At 37.6% G+C, this 19,160-nt stretch overlaps 1 protein-coding gene across 11 annotated transcripts in view; it reads right to left on the bottom strand.

Moving 5' to 3' along the window:
• Positions 1–19,160, bottom strand: part of TRIP12 (thyroid hormone receptor interactor 12) — an 81,622-nt gene that overhangs the window by 33,676 nt on the left and 28,786 nt on the right. For 6 of the 11 annotated variants that reach the window (XM_075031787.1, XM_075031792.1, XM_075031793.1 and 3 more), the window contains 5 exons: positions 12,049–12,174; positions 10,258–11,057; positions 2,625–2,730; positions 1,231–1,367; positions 216–299 (listed from right to left, as the gene is read on the bottom strand). In XM_075031787.1, the coding sequence (XP_074887888.1) occupies positions 216–299; positions 1,231–1,367; positions 2,625–2,730; positions 10,258–11,057; positions 12,049–12,174 (1,253 nt within the window). The remainder of the gene's footprint in view (positions 1–215; positions 300–1,230; positions 1,368–2,624; positions 2,731–10,257; positions 11,058–12,048; positions 12,175–19,160) is intronic. The other 5 variants (XM_075031794.1, XM_075031798.1, XM_075031797.1 and 2 more) reach the window with 1 other exon arrangement.

Below are 19,160 nucleotides of genomic sequence, written 5' to 3'. Positions count from 1 at the left end.
ACCCACTCCAGACATTATTTCCAAGTTCTTGCATCATTACTGAATTAAGGCTTGTAACTCCATACTTCAGAATTATTGTAAGCAAAGCAAAATGTTCACAGTCAGAGAAACAAAATACAGCCTTCCCACTACATATAACACAGAATTTGGGCAGGTATGGCTATTTATAGGCTGCAAACAAAAAATGAATGGTAAATTAATAACAACTTTTATACCTTGTAGTCTTCCCATCTCAGAATCATCTGACTCACTTTCTCCAGAGGTTGTCATACCTACAGCCCCAGCAACAGAACTAGAAGCTAAAGAAATAAAATAGAGGTTAATGCAAGTTACAGTGCCTTTAAAGCTACAAAATTCATATCAATCCACCATCAAGGAAAGTGTCCACCATCAGAAGAGTGCTCTGCATTTAACATTGCCACCATCATACTTCTGGACAATTGTTATTTTCAATAGACCAGCCTACAGGTCTAATACTTTCCAAAAGCTCAAGAGAGAGGTTGTATCAACAAAAGATAATGGGGGGAGGGGGCATGGGGAGGAATACAGCTAGATCAGCAAATTACCTTTCAGACAGATTTACCTGCATCCTTAGTAAATTTATGCTTTTCTTAATTGAGTGTTATGCTGCACTTTGTTTCCATTAATTTTGACTTTTTGTACTGATGTAGCTAATTTTAGGTGAGCAACACTGGAGATTTTCTACAATCCAGCATAATCACTGGAAAACTCATTTGAAGTCACTACTGATTAGGACCAGATGATAAAATTAAGTACCATTTAATAGGACTGTGCAAGTAAGAATATTTATCTTGGTTACAGATTTCTCCAGTAGAGACATGCTTGCAATTTCAACAGAAAACTTGTAGAATATTTATGAGTAGTTACAAAAGAGCTTTTACAGGTAAATGCATGCCTTCTGTATTCTGAACAGTTTGATGTCTCTTCAGTTATCAGTACAGTAATTTATGTAGCATCAGCTGAACTTATATTCAAAAAAAAAGGTAGATGCCTAAAAACTAAAGTCTACTTAATTGGACATAGTATGCACCAGATAAGCAAGAGGTCAGTTCAAAAGTAAAGGTCCCTCTCAAAAACCTTCCAGAATTATCTACCAGCTGTACCAGCTTAAGTAATTTCTCCCCAAACTTAATCCATTTAATTATTTTTAAATGCAAAGAAGTTTATATCAGGAACTATACTAAAAATGCTTCAGCTGGAATTTCTTACCTGCAGCTCCCTGGGGAGCCTCATCTGTACGTGCAGCTGAAGAGTTAACTCCATCCTGGTTGTTGTCAGGATCAGCCATCTTCTCCTGTCGACGAGCTTCAGCTGCTCCTCTTTTGCCCAGGCCAGAGCCTCGCCGACTAAAGATTCAAAACACAAAGTTTCAGACCTTATGAACTAAGACAAGAGATTTATTAATGTGAGATACTCTAAACCACATAACATTTATGTAGATCACTATCACAAAGTTGCAGAAACTAACAGATTCACATAAGAATCAGTCTTTATGAAATTATCCAACTCTTCTTTACTCTCCTTGCACCATACCACAGCAGTGATTTGTTTATACTAATGCATTATAGCTAGGTCCTTACATTATACCCTTCAAGACAAAGTAGTCTGCTAAAATATAATAGTCAAAATGAGCAAGATTAAAGTGACTGTTAGTTACAAACCATGTACACATTCAAGAAGTCTTATGACAGAATAACTATCTTTACAGGAAGTTCTGAACTACTAAAAGAACAGAGAACTCTGATGTTCAGCTTGGTTTTCAGTGCCGTAACAAGTTTGAAGGCACAAGCCTTTTTAAAATTTGCTTTTTTAAACACTGTCATCACTACTACAAATATATATGCCTACAAAGTAAACAGTCAAATTCATATGCACACTTGACAGAATCAGACTTCAGAAGCTTTTTTTTTATGGCAGGGAAGAGCGAAAAGAAATTGTGCTGGAACTAATAAATGCAGTTTTGGCATAAGAAAAAAAAAATAAAGCTTGTTAAGCTTCATAAGTGTAGCTTCAGAATATACACAACTACAAAAATTTTCTTCATCACAGGACACATTTAGTCTCCCCTCCCATTTAATCTACCAGCTGTTTAAAATTATTAATTCAGGACTGATTTTCCCCCACATCAGAAAGAATATTAAGTACTTCAACATTTGTAGTGTTGTTCAGATGCAGCTGCTGACAAGCTGAGTCAGCTTAACCATGTACACTACTAAAACAGACTCCTGTCTGGTACCACGAAGTCTTTTATTTTTCAAAATACCAATCTATTTCATTATTCATGACGGATAGCACTTTAGCACTCTCCGTCTTTAGTATCTTTTTAAACAGCACCTCCCTAAGAAAAAGATTGCTTAAGTTCGTGACATTAGCTTTGGGTGTTTCTTTCCCTGCACCCCCACAGCTGATAGGCTTATTGAAGGTCTGATGGTGACAAATTCTAAGCACTATCCATGACACTGGTGGTAACCCAGCAGGCCTGAAATGCTACAGGAACTTCTACAATAGCAAAGTAAGAGATAGACAAGGCTGGTTTTCATGCATGAAAATGCCAGTGATATCAGCCTACTGCAGTAATCATGTTTCATTATCTTAATTTTTACCTGGTGCTAGCACAGGAGCCCGTGGTCTTTTGCCGTGTGCTCCGCCGCAAACTGGGGAGCTCAGCAGGTGGTGATTCACTGCGTTTCTTTGTAGATTTTCTTAGACCTATGTAATACGTAAAGAATTGAGAGTAAATCAGTCTTTAAATACACAGCAGTTCTGCAAAGAAATGAAACTTCTGTATACAGGAAACTTCTGTGTAGAATAACAGCCTCTACATAAGAACCACAATAAGCCAACATCAGCTTTCAGTCACCTCACACTGAACTGCTACACCAGTAAAAGGAAGGTTCAGATATTTACTTTTACTCATTATTTTGAGGCAAGTAATACTAAACTCCAAGTAGTTACCTAGACACCTCTTCCTACCCTACACACTACAGTTGTACAAGCTCTTGTAAGTCTCTCATGATAAACAGATACCACATTATGGGATACACATTTATTATTTGTACATGTTGATGTTCAAAACACTTAAAAAGAGATGCTTTAGCTTTAGATAAAAAAAGAAAAAGAAATTACATTGGGGTGGAGGACAGTGGTGGTTGCATGTCTTTTCCGCCACCTCTGAGTAAATCTGTGCAGCATAAACTTAATCTTCTTCACTAGCTGAATCATAATTTTTAATCAGTTTCATTCACATTAGTATGGCTTAAGAATAACTGCCTTAAATGAACACCATGCTCGCCTCCAGGAGTCAAGCACTGACAGTGTTGAGATCTGTCATATGTAATATTTGTGTTCCTATTTCAACTACATCCCTTCAACCCCTATCACTGTCATAAGGTCTTCCTTGAGGCAGATAACCAAGCATATCTTCACAGCTTTAGAGAAGGAGTTCTCAAGTTTTTAATTTGGAACTATTTGTACTGTTGAAAATTGACCCAACTGATACTAATTTACTTTAGGTTATGAAGCCATTGTTCTGCTGACAAATCCCACCACAGAACCAGGTAAATCTTAAACACACAAAAAACCCATGCCATACAACATTCTCAGATGATGGGCAAGCTTACTATCAGGCTGAAATACCCCCCAACAGCTTCCAAACCAGCAGGCTGATAATTAAGGTGTCAAAAATTAAAAATCTTTATCAGGCCCAGCTTTACATTTCAAGTCCCCCCCCTGCCTCTACAATAAATAAAAGAGAATCCCATAACATTCAATTTGGACACACTATTACTAGAACAGATGTAAATAATTTTGAAAAGATGAGACAGATCACTGCTCCCTCTTCTGGCAACAAAGCAGAAATAAAACGTATTTAAATGTGCAATGGTTTTGAGCACAGTACCTATCAAACTGGCTCCTGTTTATTTCCTTAATCCTAAAACATTCCAGGAATGCTGAGTTGTGGTACTGAGGGATTAAATGATATCTATGCAGCTTCTGACTGGATATTTAAAGGAAAAGGGAAAGTGATCTGAAAAGCTATTATTGACTTGGTCAATAGTCTGTCCTTTCAAACACTGTACTATATTTGACCCAGGAACACAATGATGTGTGCAGTTAAGTTCCATGCAGACGAAGGTTAACCTGATATCCATGTGTTTACCACACACCTGGCTTACTATCTCAAAAAATTTGGCAACCTTAAGATAACAACAAGGTTCTGTATTTAACAGCCACCAAGAACTAAACTGAAGCAGGCCAGCCACTTGAATTTTCAGATGGTCTGTACATATAGAACAAAATATATAACTTTTTCAAATATTCAAAAAAAGGCAGTGGCATTTTTACCATTTATGCTTTCAAACCAAAAATTTAAGTTGAAGTTGCTACAACAGAAATACACGACTCCAACCCTATTTACATACAGTAAGACACTCATAGGGCAGGGGGGAATAGGAATGTGTTATGAAGTAGAGATACAGACAAAAACAGTTTGAAACAGTTGTAGCAGGATCCCACGCCATAGCTATCTAAGCTTCTAAAGTAATAGAAGTGCACAGACACAACAAAACTCCCCTCATAGCTGGTTATATTTTACAATAGAAAATGCATGCTTTAACTGGCACTAGGTATAGCACTGTATTATTCCACAGATAAAACGTGTTTACGACTCTTGAGTTCATACTGCACTTATGGAAAAGTAGGCTACTTGGTACCTGTAACAGTATGGTGAAATTCTAAATGAGATTAACTTATTCCTCTAAATGTAAAGCAAAAGTACATCACCCTGTTGCAGTAGAGTTCACTGAAAAAAATATACAAATACATTTTAATTCTTTATGTCAGCATGCCACTTACTACTTCAAATGTATGGGTACTTTTTTTCAAGTAGTCAGCCCTAAATATTAAGTAACTTCCTATCAGCTTAGTAATAGGCTATGAATGACACACCACACATCCACTGTAAGTGAAGTAAGATTGACTTAACTTCTATCAAAATAGGATTTCTGCTAAGGGCAAAGGTTTCACAAAACAGCAGAGATAGCTTAACAGCTTACTGTTGTTTAACAGTATGGTACACTCATTCATGTCTTATTGTCCCTAAACAAATCCCAAGATGCACGAAGTGCACACCTGATACACTTTCTTGCTCTATTAGTATTCTGCCAGTTTGGTGAGCTGAGTTTGCTTAACACAGGTCAGATGAGCACAGACACCATGAAACAGTAGGGCAATGAAGCTGTGAAATGGCTTGTCCTTTTCTGTAAGAGGCATTAAATAGCTGAGCCATCTCTTTAAACTGAATTACCTCAGTAAGAGGGTTTTAGAAAATTTAAAGAGTTACCCAGTTACTGCTTGGTGGATGAGCTGCAGAATACATCACAGCCTGAGCACCCAGAAGAGTTGAGCTCATTTTCTCCTGCTGCTCAGGAAGAATGTTCTACTTGTCAGATCTTTTTGCATGTTTCTCTTTCCCCAAGTCTTTACTTCCCTACCTCTGATGTACCTAACAGGGCACATATGAGCTTCCACCTCCCTCTATTAGTTTCAAAGGCTAAAAAGGAAGTTAAGACTTCTCAGAGCTCATTCCCTTCCTGCTGTTCAATGCCACTCTCTGCCCTTGAAGTTTGTTGTTTAAGAAGGCTTCTTATGTCAATTTTACCACCCGCATCTTTGGCAAATCCTTTTGAGTCTTCCCAACACCATAAACTCAGGATTGCTAATTTCTTCAGCATAGGACCGAACTTTCTTCCTTTCACTTGCATTGTTGTCAAAATTTGATCTCCCCCTTAACACATTGCCAGTGTGGCCTCATGAAAGTTAGTCCTGTATCTATAGGATCTGCAGGAGGCTAACAGTCCCAAACCTTCACTGGTAAATAAGGCACAACCAGCATTCAGAGATGGGATCACAGATGCCCTGTGACTGCCTGATGAAGGAAAGCACCAGTCATACTGCCATAGAAAGACAGAAAGGCCTTTCAGGGGAATTAGTACTGAATAAACAGCTTCTGGAGATGAACATCAAACCATTTCTGTAATACACAGAGCTATCATCAAGAGATCTGTTTCAAACAGCTAGTAAGAGTTGTGAACAGAGATGGACTTTCAATAAACCAAACGAAAATTGGGTTTAGGCAGTTCATATTCAGTGACTGCAAAAACTTCAGATGTAAACTTCAGAATTAAAAGCAGAGGCATAGGTTTCCTTATGGCAAACAGATATACTGCTTATGCCCTGACATCATCCTATTTGCATGCCAAACACTCATGTTAATGACTCAGAAGGAAACAGGCTAAACCTGAAACAGCACAGACTAACAGAAATCAAACAAACAAACAAAATCTTAAGAACACCTTCACATTTAAGTGTGTTTACTGGACAGCATTTTTTTTTTTTTAAGGCTTTTTTGTTGCTTGAAAGAAACAAGTTCTATATGCAGCTGTACTGCATTCACTTATTTTAAGTCTGAGTGTATTACCCAGGCCAAAACAAAGTTAGTCAAACTTTCACAGTGCATAACCTGGAAAGCCTTTTATTTGCAGTTCAGAAAGATTATCAGTAAAGATTTACTTGTTAGCACTGGAAGTTTAGACTTCAGGTTGGCTGCTGTGCTGGGCTGCTCTCCTCCTCACACAATAAAGATAGGGTGAAAATAGCTGTGGCAGGGGACAGCAAAATGACCTCCTGTGATTCTAATACTCCACTATTCCCCTCCCTCAGCACCAAACCACATCCCCAGCTCTTGATTATAGCTCCACACAGCCCATCACCACAATTAAACCAAGTATTTCAAAGCTAGTCATCTTATTTCCTCAATCCTAAATCCACAACTCTAAGGCTCTAACAACCATCATGCAGACAGCACTGTCATCCACAATCCCAAATAAACTAATTCAGAGCTATTTTCAGACTCTTTTCTCCCTCACCTCTGCCAAATCCCTTGAAGCCAAGAGTTATACACCATTCATGCCCTGTGTTCACCTTCCTGTGGCTTTTCAGTGTATCCCAATAATCTCTCCAGCCCCACAAATCTTAAACTATTAGGTAGAGGCTTCTCAGTCAGGGACAGCTACCCTAAGTTACCCTGCTCTCAGCACTGTCCCAGCCATGATTGCCAGCTTCTTCCTACTTAATGGCCACAAGACACTACACAAAACACAGTAGAGATTTCCCAAATAATGAAGACATAATTAAGCTTGTTTTTATATTGTTACATAATCAGTGAGATGACCCAATTCACAACATTGAAAAAGCTCCTACAAAATATAGGGTTTGAAAGGGATGTGAACATAGTCAAATCAAGAGAGCAAAACAAGAAACTTGTTGTTGTCTAGCCTGTTTTTATTCTTCCAACAAATTCTATAGATGTTATTCAGTGACATCACTGCTCAGTTACACAGTCTGCTGTGTCACTGAAGACTCTGAAAGTCACCTTGGCTGCATTTAACACTTAATAATTATCCAGTGAGGACTGGACAAGAAACCTCAGGATATTCCCTTCCAATACGTGAAAAGCTTCTGCAAAAATTGCAACCATGTCTCTCCTCATTCTTCTCTTCAGTAGAGTAAGCCAGCTCATCTCTTCTAGTTTTTCCTTCAAAGATCACAACTACTAATAATCCTTCTTCTATTTCCTGAACAGCAATACTCGGAAATGAACAGCATTGCATTTGCTTAGACATGACTGACTGTATGTTAGCCAGAATAATCTCCCCTCTCCTCCCACTTCTCTTCCTAGAACCACTCCCCTCCATCATTTTTCCTAAAGTTTTTGCAGCTCCTTACAGTTGTTTTTTATTTATCTCCCACTAGTTCTATAAGCCCTATTGCAAATTTCTTCAAGCATCTGTTTCATATTATACCCCTATATAAGCCTACTGAGTTTTAGCTTTCACTTTCTACACAGGATTACTATGACTTCTAAGGACATGTCTCTAGCCAGAGGGGTGTACACCTCAATAATTTATTCTAGATCACTGTTGGACCTACAGCTTTAGAAAGCTTTAGGGGTGTCACTATTTGTGTGAAAAATCACTTCTGCTCACTTATCCTCCAAGGGTACTAGCTTGCTACAGAAAATAAATTTGAACTTACTCATTCTTCCTTAAAGAAACCTACCCTGGAGGTTTATTTTCTTAATATTTTCTTGACACTTCTCAGCATCATCCAAAATGCCTATTTTGTTAAAACATTTCAAATTTGCACCAATATTTTCAAGTTAGCAAAGCTGTATGACAGACAAGTCTTCTCTTTTTTTAAAAAGGCTAAGCTAACAATAGTTACTATTGATTCCAAGATCACTTCAATCTGTTGTCAAAGAGTTCTAATGTACTATTTGAAAGGTTGAGGCTATTTGAAAATATCATAGTTTAACATTTTTCTCCTATTCTAGGTCGAGTTCTTACTTAGTGATATTCAGTATAATCACTTACTCTGATCAATAGTATTCAATATAACCACCACTGGAATAAGTTTTGGTGTAATCTACAGTAAAATAAAGAGGCATTAGACACTTTAGACTTCCTAGTCTCACCTGTTAGTGCCCCCCCCCCCCCAATTGGGACACCATCTAGAGAAAGTAACTTTAACCTCTACTGGTGTCTAGAAATGTCTCTCACCATGCTTTATACCCCTTACCTGTGACTTTTTTATACATACGCACATACCTATAAGTCCATACCAACTTGGTTTTGTGACATACCTAAATGTCTTAGTTCAACTTAAGTTTATCTTTTTGCAAAAGATGACTTTCAGGTCACAGAAGAGCTAAAGCTAGTCAAGCTGACTTTCTCAGTACATTCTCTGTGGAGACAGTCTAGGCTCATCTTCTCAATGCCGTTTTTCAAACTACTCAACACACCTCCCCTCACATTGTGCTATCCCACCCTTCCCCTTCTCACTCCTTGCTGAAGTTTTGTAACTTGTCACATAAATTACTCTCTGCCTTCACATTCTCATTGTTCACTCGTTGGAGGTAAATTCTTTCTCCTCCCTGTTGCTTTTCTTCATTACTAAAAAAGTTGCCTGTAACAAGGACAGACTTAGCTAAGAACTTGTTTTAGCTAAGAACTTGTTGGTCAGTCCCATTCTTGCCCGATTCCTACCCACTTCCGCCTCACTCCACCCTATGCAAATTCAGAGTTTTTACTCTGGAATTCATCACCCACTAGGTCTTGAACCATGGAGTAAGTAGATAAAGCCTTGCTAAAGAGGTCTCCCCCTTCCTCAATGCCATTCTTGGTCAATTAGGTTAGGTCATTCCAGAATCAATACTCCAGTCATGCAAGTTATCCAAAACAAGCCTGTTAGGTCAATCAAATCTATTTTGATTATACAGGAAGACATCCAGTTGCTCTTGTTTATTTCACATATTTCCTGCATTAGTATTAGCTACGGACATAGCCCAGTTGGGACAGGCTACTTATGATCATGCCCTAGGTAAAGAACAACAGCAAACAAGCTTAGGAATCCAACTTCTTAAATCAAGTTTTAGACAACACATGCTATAAGTAAATCATACACTACACAAAGGCAACATAATGCATTTCAAAAAAAATTTTGTCCAAGGCAACAGAGCTACAAGCATATCTGCGCAATAGCAAGCAGGTGCTCTGCTTGGAGTAAGCCTATATTTCTTTGTGACAATGTCCAAGAACAGTACCTGCTATTCAAGTTCAGCACCAGAGAGAGGACATACTTTTAAGAACAATTTAAAAGATAAAGTGACTAACAGGCACTAGGTACACTAGGTTTAAAAGATTACTGTTCTTAAAGTAACATCAGAGATTCTCACAACAAGGAAAAATTAGGAAAGTGGGCTTGAAACAAGAAACCACATACTATCTACTTGTTTTCTAGCATTTATCATTCCCACTTTAGGACAGAAAGCTTAAGAAAACGAGAAAAAAAAAATCTGACAGGAGGAATATAATCAAGAGAGTTTTATAACATGTATGTCCCCATCAAAACATCCAACTATTTTGCATATATTTTATTTTTAAAATTGATTTGCAAGACAGAGCCGCAGTTTAAACTTACAGAACACTGACTGTACTAAATCACTTGCTTTAGCTGTAAAGAGTTCCAGTCACAGCTTTACTTAAAAGCTCAGCAGAACACACTAAAAGTTAATTTCTCTAAAAAGGTCCCAAGAAGCCTGAAAACAACAGAACTATTTGTTTAGAGGACTTGATTTTAAAACATACATGCTTATTCTTTCACAAAAGAACAACTTACTTGCTAGCTTAGCCTGTAGTCCTGAAGGTCCAGGTTTTGATGTCTCTGACTTTGAAGAGCCTGGTAGAGACAGTTTTGTTTTAGGGAGACTGACTTTTGGGCTGAATCGAGCAGCCCAGTCGAACTTTGAAGAGCCACCTGTTTTACTCGGTTCTTTGTCCCTGCTACTCCTTCTTGGACTGGGGCTGGATGCAGAACGGGAACGTCTAGCCTTATTCTGGTCCTTTCCCTGTTTCACTCTGGCACCCTGAGGAACAGCAGAAGAAGCAGAGGCAACAGCAGAAGAGGAGGAGGATGTGGAAGCTGAAGAAGAAGAATCAGTGATGGTGCTACACCCAGCTTTGGCTGAGGTCACCGATTTTGAAGCCAGCTTGGAGAGTTTTGCTGACTTCTCTTCAGCGCCAGTTGATTCAACTGCTGAACCACTCTTTATACAAGACAGATTCTCTGTCCTTTTCCTTTTCTGACTTCGGGAGCTACCAGCAGCTCCACCCTTTCTGGTGTGAGCCTTACTTGTTGATGGCAATTGTGTAGACTTGGGCTGTTCTTGGTCTAAGTGTCTTCTCTTAGATTTAGTATGTGGCTTGTTAGTTTCCAAGGAAGTTTCAGTGTGTTGAAGTGCTTTGGGTTTTTTAGCAGAGCTAGGAGAATTGGTCCTCCTGTAATCTGGACTAGCACTGCGTTTAACTCCTCGAGAATTGTCTTTCTTAGGCACTTGCCCCGTTTTTTGCTTTTCTGAAGTATTGACTCTCTCTGGATCTTCTTGTTGTGGTATTAAAATGGCAGATGAACTACAGCCTCTGTAGAAGCAAGCAGGAACAGCATTAGTGTTGAACTCAAGAAACCTCATAGTTGCAACAGTTTTGCAAGATAAATGTCAGCATTCTCTAATAATAAAGAAAACCATAGGTAAGAAACACTGTTGATTACCAAGTTTACATTGAAACAAGAAAAAAGAAAAACATGCTTGTACCAGAAAGTCATACTGTGAATCTTTGCTAGCATAAAAACTAAAATAAATTCCAAAATAAAAGCACAGTACACTGCTTTTTTTAAAGAGGAAGATAGGAGGTAACTTGGATAAATTTTACTATCTGATTTTTTTTATAGATACATCAAACCGATTAAAAAGAAAAAAAAAAAAAACAAAAAACAAAAAACAAGCCATGAAGCTATTATCCAAATGTTTGAGAACATAAGTTCCATAAGAGAATAAGGAGTGTTCAGTAATGCATAACTAGTCATAACTGGATTCTAGTTCAAGGTAGACTCTTAATGAAAGGATAGTTTCTCATCAATCTTGAAATTGAGGTAATGAATCACACACAAAAATGGCAAAATTTTCAACATGATAGAAAACTGTTCCAGTGTGAATATAGCATAAGCATATAAAAAGCAGACAAAGCATGGCCAAGATGATTACCCTTGAACACACGCATACTTTAGATTATTACATGTTTCAATTAATATTGAACATTGCTCAGAACTCCTTGGGCAATCTTCCCCCAACATGAAGCAGGAAAAGGGGAGAAAGACCTTGCAAGTATTCCAGGACTAGTTATGCAGAAATAATTTCCTCCCCAGCACTGATGGAATGCTCTTAGTTGGTGAGTTAGAAAAACAAAACATAAACAGAATGTGAAACACTGAAATATATCCACTGAATGCAATACCTAGATTAGTTAAAATGTAGTAGTCATACAGATAAGAACTCTGCATAACTGGATATATTATACACATTTGTGAAGTGCAGATAACACTAGTTAACATATGAATATGAAGCGCAATTACCTTTTAGAAAAGTGTCCCTTGGACTGCTCAGAAGTAGTATTAGACTGCACTTTGGGTGTCTTTGAAATAGATTTTCTACTCTCAGGAGGGCTATGTGCCTTATGCTTTGCCTGCCCTAAATGTGACCTGTCAGCAGAAAGTCAAAACAGAAAGCTATCAGGATTCCAAGATACAGATACAAACCTGTAGGTGGAATTATCATTTATTTTTTGGACCATTTACAAATATTAGTTTACAGCTTCAAACCTTTCCATATCAACCCCTAGCATTAAAGCAATATTTCAAAACAATCACCTGGTGCAGTCACAAATCACTACCAGTGTAACTGTTCTGTAAAGCACACAATTATTTAGTCATTTTAAATGAATAAAACATCTTCTCACACCTGAGCTGTGCAGATAAATTCAAATTTTTCTGGTGTGTAAGAGTGCTGAATAATTTACTTAAGCACTAAGCTAGCACAGTAAGGCACAAGACTAGAACACCTGTCAAAGACCTCTTCTCAGAAACGGATATATACTCATCAACTCCAAGATTCTATGCATTAAGACTTTATCCAGTTATGAGTGTTTACAAGTTTGTCTCTGCTCTTCAGTTTAAGAAAATCAAATGCTCTGAAAGGGAATGCAAGCAGTTCCACTTGATAGGAAAGCTCAACCCTGCCAGTTATTTTCTGGCTGCAGATCCACCAATTCAAAGGTTTGAGAGCTGTTTGGTAACAGCTGAAGAGGAACGAAGAAATGCATGCTACCAATGAAGGCAGTTGGATGAGACAGAAAACCTGTGATGTCAGAGAAAGTAATGAGTTTCACATAGATAAGATACAAGAGGTCTTCCTAGTAGCTTTCAGCTGCATGCAAAAAAATGGTTTATTGTACATTTCCTGACTCACCAAGAAAACTCTACTGCTCATATCCTACCTATGCAGAAACTCCAAGCATCGCTAACTTTTAATGAAATCTCAAACTAGCCTAGTACTAATGATGGAAGAACCAACGTTTCAAGGTTAAAGAACTGCTGATTATATGTTTATATGCTATTAACCTATGCTATCTAGTCCTTTGAGTTGAGCTATGCAAATATCTTTGAATCATATGGGGGAAAGGGGAGAACTATAGACTTTGGATTTAAGCGTCCTGCTCCAACCCATGACCCCAAACATTAAAAAGTTTAGGCCAAAAGAGTAAGTGGAAGAAGAGGTAGAAGAGTTCCACAAGATTTCATATAGCTTCTTCCAACCAAATGCCAGAAATCTAGTAGCAAAGGCAGAGCTAAAGCCTGCTATTGACCAGAAAGTTTCACCACCCTCTTAAGGATTTCAATACAAACTTAAACATAAACCTTATAAGGAAAAAAAGTACCAAGCATAATCACCTAAGTGATAACCACATGATAATTTGCTTACAGAGTCGAAATGGTAAAACTTCAGTAATATGACTGTTTTTCTTGATAACTTTCCTTCCTCTGTTTTCTTCCTAAGTATTCTCATTTAGTCAGTTACTCAGACGAATGCACCTACACAGCACATATTCAAAACATTTCCTGTGGCTCATCTTTCTAAGAGCGTAACAGTCTTAAAAGATTAAATTAACAGCATCTTCTCCATACTCTAGTAATTTGTTTTTATTTCTCATACTAAAAGAAATCATTTTTACTATCAAAAGCAAGTAAAATATAAGTTAGATCTTCAGTGCACAATAGCAAACTCCATCAAGGTAAACTTGGCAATGTTTCACCTAATCCTAAGTATTTGGATTTTCCTTTTCCCAACAAAAGATTAAGGCGTAAAATTTAATTTTCCCCCTGAAATGTTTTTATTATGGGAGTAACAGACATTATTACATAATTTACACTTGGCAGGAATCTAATTTTTTTATGTAAGCTAACTGATCAGGGTTCATTTATTCTGAAGTATATTTTAAAGGTTATTTTCCTTTAAAGATTTTTGTTTTGCTTTAATTAGAACTAGATTCAACTTAAGTGCTTTAAGTCTTCACAGAACAAATAATTGAAGATCTTTTCAATGAAAATATGGCTAAAGCAAAACATCAAGTACTTAAATCATGCACTGAAGATTTTCCACTTGTTCCAGGCTTCCCCCCTTTCACCTTTAAACCCTTCAGGTTCTTACAAGTTTTACAAATATAATTTCATAACAATGTCCAATTTATGTGGACCAATAAAGCTACAACCATATCCTGGGGACTGTGAATACTGTATCATGCAGACTATTTGCATTTGCTTTATTTTCTTTATCCATCAAACTACCAGTAGAAATAACACACATAGCCAGAGCAGAAAGGTTACACTAGAAGCATAACAAATGGGGAATCAAAACTGATGAGAATATTTTTAAATTTTATTTTTAAAACCCTAATGTGCTCTCAACTTCTCATTCTTTGAGTCTAATCATTCACCTCACATGTTGCAAAGAGAAGGTACACAAGACAATAGCAACTGTACAGGCAGTAGCATATCAGTTAAAAGGAGCATGACATTAACTCCCCTTCTCTAAGATTTATATGATGGCAAGCAGACTGACAATTTGGAGAGACTGCAGGATTAAGTTAAAACAACTTTAACTATGCACCAACTAACAAATATCATTGTCCCAATTTACATTAAGGATGTAATAGCTTGCTTAAGGTCTCGTTAAAAGTTAACTTACATACAAAGGTAGTTAGAATAGTCTGATGAGCTAGAAACAGAAAGAGTAACACTTGGAGAACTAAGTGCTATGAAAGGTACGTGGGCAGCTAGAAGATTGATTCTTGTAAAAGAGGTTGTAAGCTACCCATACTTTTGCCCATGATTTAAGGCTTTTAACTTGCAACTTAGCCAGTTACAAGCTCTTGATTCTTTTCCATTAATGTATTGTTCACTCAGAAGCTTCATTTAAACAAATATTCTAGCCTCTCAAAATACTTGTTGCTAAGTCCCTCACTAATGATGAAAAATGATAAGCTAAGTATTTATGAGCTTGCGTTTGTCCACTTCCATTCACAGGGGCAGGTCCAGGAAGACTGAGCACTTGCTGCACCTTCAAGTGGTTTTGTTTTGTTTTTTTTCTTGGGGTTTGTTTTTTTGTTTTTTCCTTGGTTTTTTTTCCCCACAACTTAAAGACAGTTTCATAATCTACTCCAAGGCTTCACTCAACTGGACAAAGCTGTCTGCTGATACACATTTTAATTCACAGGAAGACACTCAGTTTAGAGTAACACACGTACAGAAATTGATAAGTGACCCACCGTTTAGTTTGCAGTGTTTATGTAAAAAAATCTCATGGAAACTGCCAGCCCTTAGCCTTCCCTAGCAAAATCATAATAAAGAACCAACTAGAACCTGTCCTCAAAGAGTTACTCTGTGCATATTAAAAAAAAAACATTACTTTTGAAGTTAGTTCATAAACAATGTGTTTCATCTAAGTCATGTTCCTCAGCAGCTGAGCGTGAGGTATTAAATGCTTCCAAACACGAAGTCTACAAAACTAAACATGCTTTTACTTCTGTCAAAAGTGAGATTAAAAAAAGCAGTAGCACAGATGAAATAACCTGTATAAAAAAACCTTACTTTCTCTCCCTAGAAATACTCTACCATCTTCCCCACCAATTCAAACAAATTTAGGTTTTACACCAAGTCTCAGGTAAGATGTTAACAGTTAATGTATTATAAATCCTGTTCAGAACAAAAGTAGTATAACTAACAAAAGCATTCTTCTTGCTTTAGTATTAGAAAAAGGTCAGTCCAAAGTGTCTTCCAGATCCTGCTTATACCAATGCCCTCTATGCAGCTAACAAGGATCTCTCATTTCTCATTTAGCCTTCAATCCCAAATGCGCAAGAACTTATATATATATTATATTCCAAAATCTTATAACTTCTATAAAGTATCATACTTTCATACACAACTGCAAGAGCATAGCAGTCATTTATGTCAAATTTATATCCTACTTAAATACTGCTATTCCTAAAGATTTCAGAAGTGACAATATGCAGATTAAAAAAATAAGCGCCACTGTCATTTCATGCCACTAAAAAAATTAAAACATTTTTGCAGCACTAGTAAATAGTTCTTAGTACAGAGGACCACTTCCATTACTCCATACCAATACACTGAAACATTGCTCACAACTGAAAGGAACAGTCAACTGCACCACTTTCAGAAAAGATCTTATTGTGTGCCTCGCAATATCGCTTCCAAATTGCTCCCATTCAAAGTAAATACTATGGCATCACTGGGAACTTAAGCCACAAGGGCACAATTCTTCAACACGCATGGTGACAATGTGGATAGAGTTAAGAAAGTGACAGTAAGTACCTTCCACCCCCTTCTTCTGCCCTCATGAAAACAGTGCTCTCATTAATGCATCTGCTTCCCACTCTTCTTTGGTTTACTGCTGCAAAGGGAAGCTTTAGTATCATTATTGCTTCCTTAGACGTAGTTCAGACAAGAGTTCATGCTGTACAAATAGGAAGGTGCCATCGCAACTGTAATTCTAAATTAGGAGGATAACACTGAATACTTTTCAATCTGGTAGTAAAGCCAGTAAGAACTGTAATATCCACAAGAGCAGAAAGTCATCCAAAGCACAAAGTTACTTCACTTCACAAAAAGTGAAGAATCACATTAGTCCAACTTCACCAAGGCCAGTTTGGTTATGTGCATACACAGAGGGGAAAACAAACAGTTCATCAGTTTATACACCTGCTTTCAAACACACATCCCTTGCATCCTTTAGAGAAAAGCATACATCATAGACAATTAGTTTACTTCCAATTTGTGCTGCAACAATCTTTCTACACTGTCTGTGAACCTAGTACCATTGTTTGTTTTTAAACAAATGCAACTGTAAAAATCAAACGCTCAAAGCTCATACCAAGTTACTATGTTGAGTGCGAAATTGCTAGCAAACTCCAGCAGAAAAAAACATCACAGGCTTCCCCCACTAATTTTGACTGAAAGTATTGATGTTATTAGGGTGACATCAAATAAGCCCAGTCTAGAGGAAAATGGGTTTGCATTCTTGCTTCTAGTTTAAGCCAAATCTGCCAGTATTAGATGTCACAGGAGGAAGATTCTGCACTTAGGTTTTACATACTAGACCAGAGAGGAGTTTGGAATTTCCAAACTCTTCATGCCAGTGAACAGTGGCTGCTCAGCAAGTTAAATTGATAAACTTTTAACAAAAGATCTTTAAGCTGCAAAAGGGTCAAAGACTACAGAAGGACTGGCATTAGCATTTCAGCTTGGAAGTGATATAATTGTCCAGCCTCTCTCCTTTTTAACACCTTCCTCAACTGAGGTTTATCATAGTGTTTACTCCAGTCAGAGTGTAAGACACAGAGGCAAAGTTAATGCTATTACAAAGCCATTTGGCTATACTACCAATGGCTATACGACCACTTGCTTACATTAGATTAGTGGACTTCACATCCAAGTCTGAAATTACAGTATGAGTGACAAACTGCAGAAACTCTCCAAGTTTTTGTCACTTAATCTGTATTTTGAAAATGTGTGCACCTTAGCAACAAGAAAGCTTTAAGAAAAAAAGCTGTTGCATTTCCAACATTTAGAAAGCTATTTATACAAAGCAGAAATGTAATCAAGTACACAAGTTCAGACAGTATTGAAACTTGTCCTTGCTTGAAGGGTTATGATTGCATATCTATGACCAAAGTGAAGTAACCTTCTCCAAACCTTTAGAAGGTGTGGCCCTTAAGTTTGCTTATAAACTTTGTGGCTAATTTTAGGCATGAAGCAACAACCTCCTACAGATTCACATTACTGCTTAATTCCCTCTACAACACAGGGGTTTTTGTTTTGTGTGGGGTTGGGGGGGTGTGGTGTGTATATTTTTGTATTGGTTTGGTTTTAAGAAACACATGTATCTAAAAGTGCCTGAATAAAATCTCATACTGTCTGTACAACTACATCGAGTAGATCAACAGAAGAAAATCTGTGAAGCACGATAGTTGCCATTAAGGACCAATGTCCACCATCTATGCATTTCAGTGATTTCTACTTCAAAGCAGACCAAATTACAACCACAAGCAAGCAGGATGCATGAACTGCTCTCCTAGAGCACAACTTCGGGTTTAGTTTCATCCAAAAAGATTATAATTCAAGTGCTCCAAGACCATTCCATAATGTTAGCCAAAGCACAGCAGGTGAGGATGACAGTTTTGCTTTAGAATAACATTCCCAACTAAAACATTAACATAGATGCATCGTAAGTTCATAGTTATTTGCACAATACAAGCATATTATTGAAACCACTCTTCCCACAGCTCATCCATTCTATTTAAATGATTTTACAGCTGACATTGAAGAGTTTCACTTCATGGATGACAAACGCAAGAAAGAGACTGGAAATAAGTTAGTGTCTAAAGTGTCTCCAAAAAACTAATGTAAGAAAAGGTGTGTTTGCTGGGGGGGGGGTTTGCTTTTGCGTTGTTTGGGGGTTTTGTTTTTCAAATATAGCAGCCAAAGCAGCATATATCACCAGAGTAGAGCAAGGCATAATGAAGAAGGTGCATCAAGCTGTGAACTCTTGACCCTCCTATGTACTGTTCAGCAGCAGAACTAGAACAATAGCACTGCATGCTAGATGTGTGGAAGGATGAATCCTGAAGTTTGTGTTTAAAGACAGGCAACCAGAGAATAAGTGACTGTTATCTGAGAGCCTGTCTTTTCCCATTTCATCTACAAATTTTTCAAGGACCTGATAGATCTGTCTTAGTTTGCTCCTTGTACAGTGGCTATTTCTGCCCAGCAGCTTACTGAAGAGGAGATACAGAAGACAGTAAAAGAAACTTAATTAATTATAAAGTTTCTATTAACCAGCATGCTTTATCCAGGCCTTTCATATGCTTTGCCAGCCAAAAGTGCTTGTTCAGAGATAGAAAGGCAGGGGAGGTCCTGTTCTAAAGAGCCTGCATTTTCAGAGGAGTGTAAGCTTCCATCCACTTTACTTAAGCAAAGAGCTTTGGTTCTGATAAAGGTCTAACATAGTTCAGGAGTGCAATACACTCTTGCTCATGGAACTCTGACCAATACAGGTTTGGTGAGAGGTGGAAGAAGTACAGTCATTTAAGACAAGATGCATCTTGCAT

The sequence above is a fragment of the Buteo buteo genome, chromosome 7 (assembly GCF_964188355.1).
Source record: "Buteo buteo chromosome 7, bButBut1.hap1.1, whole genome shotgun sequence".
Lineage (NCBI taxonomy): Eukaryota > Metazoa > Chordata > Aves > Accipitriformes > Accipitridae > Buteo > Buteo buteo.
The sequence above is the reverse complement of the archived record's forward strand: the minus strand, read 5'-3'. Positions and strand labels throughout refer to the sequence as shown.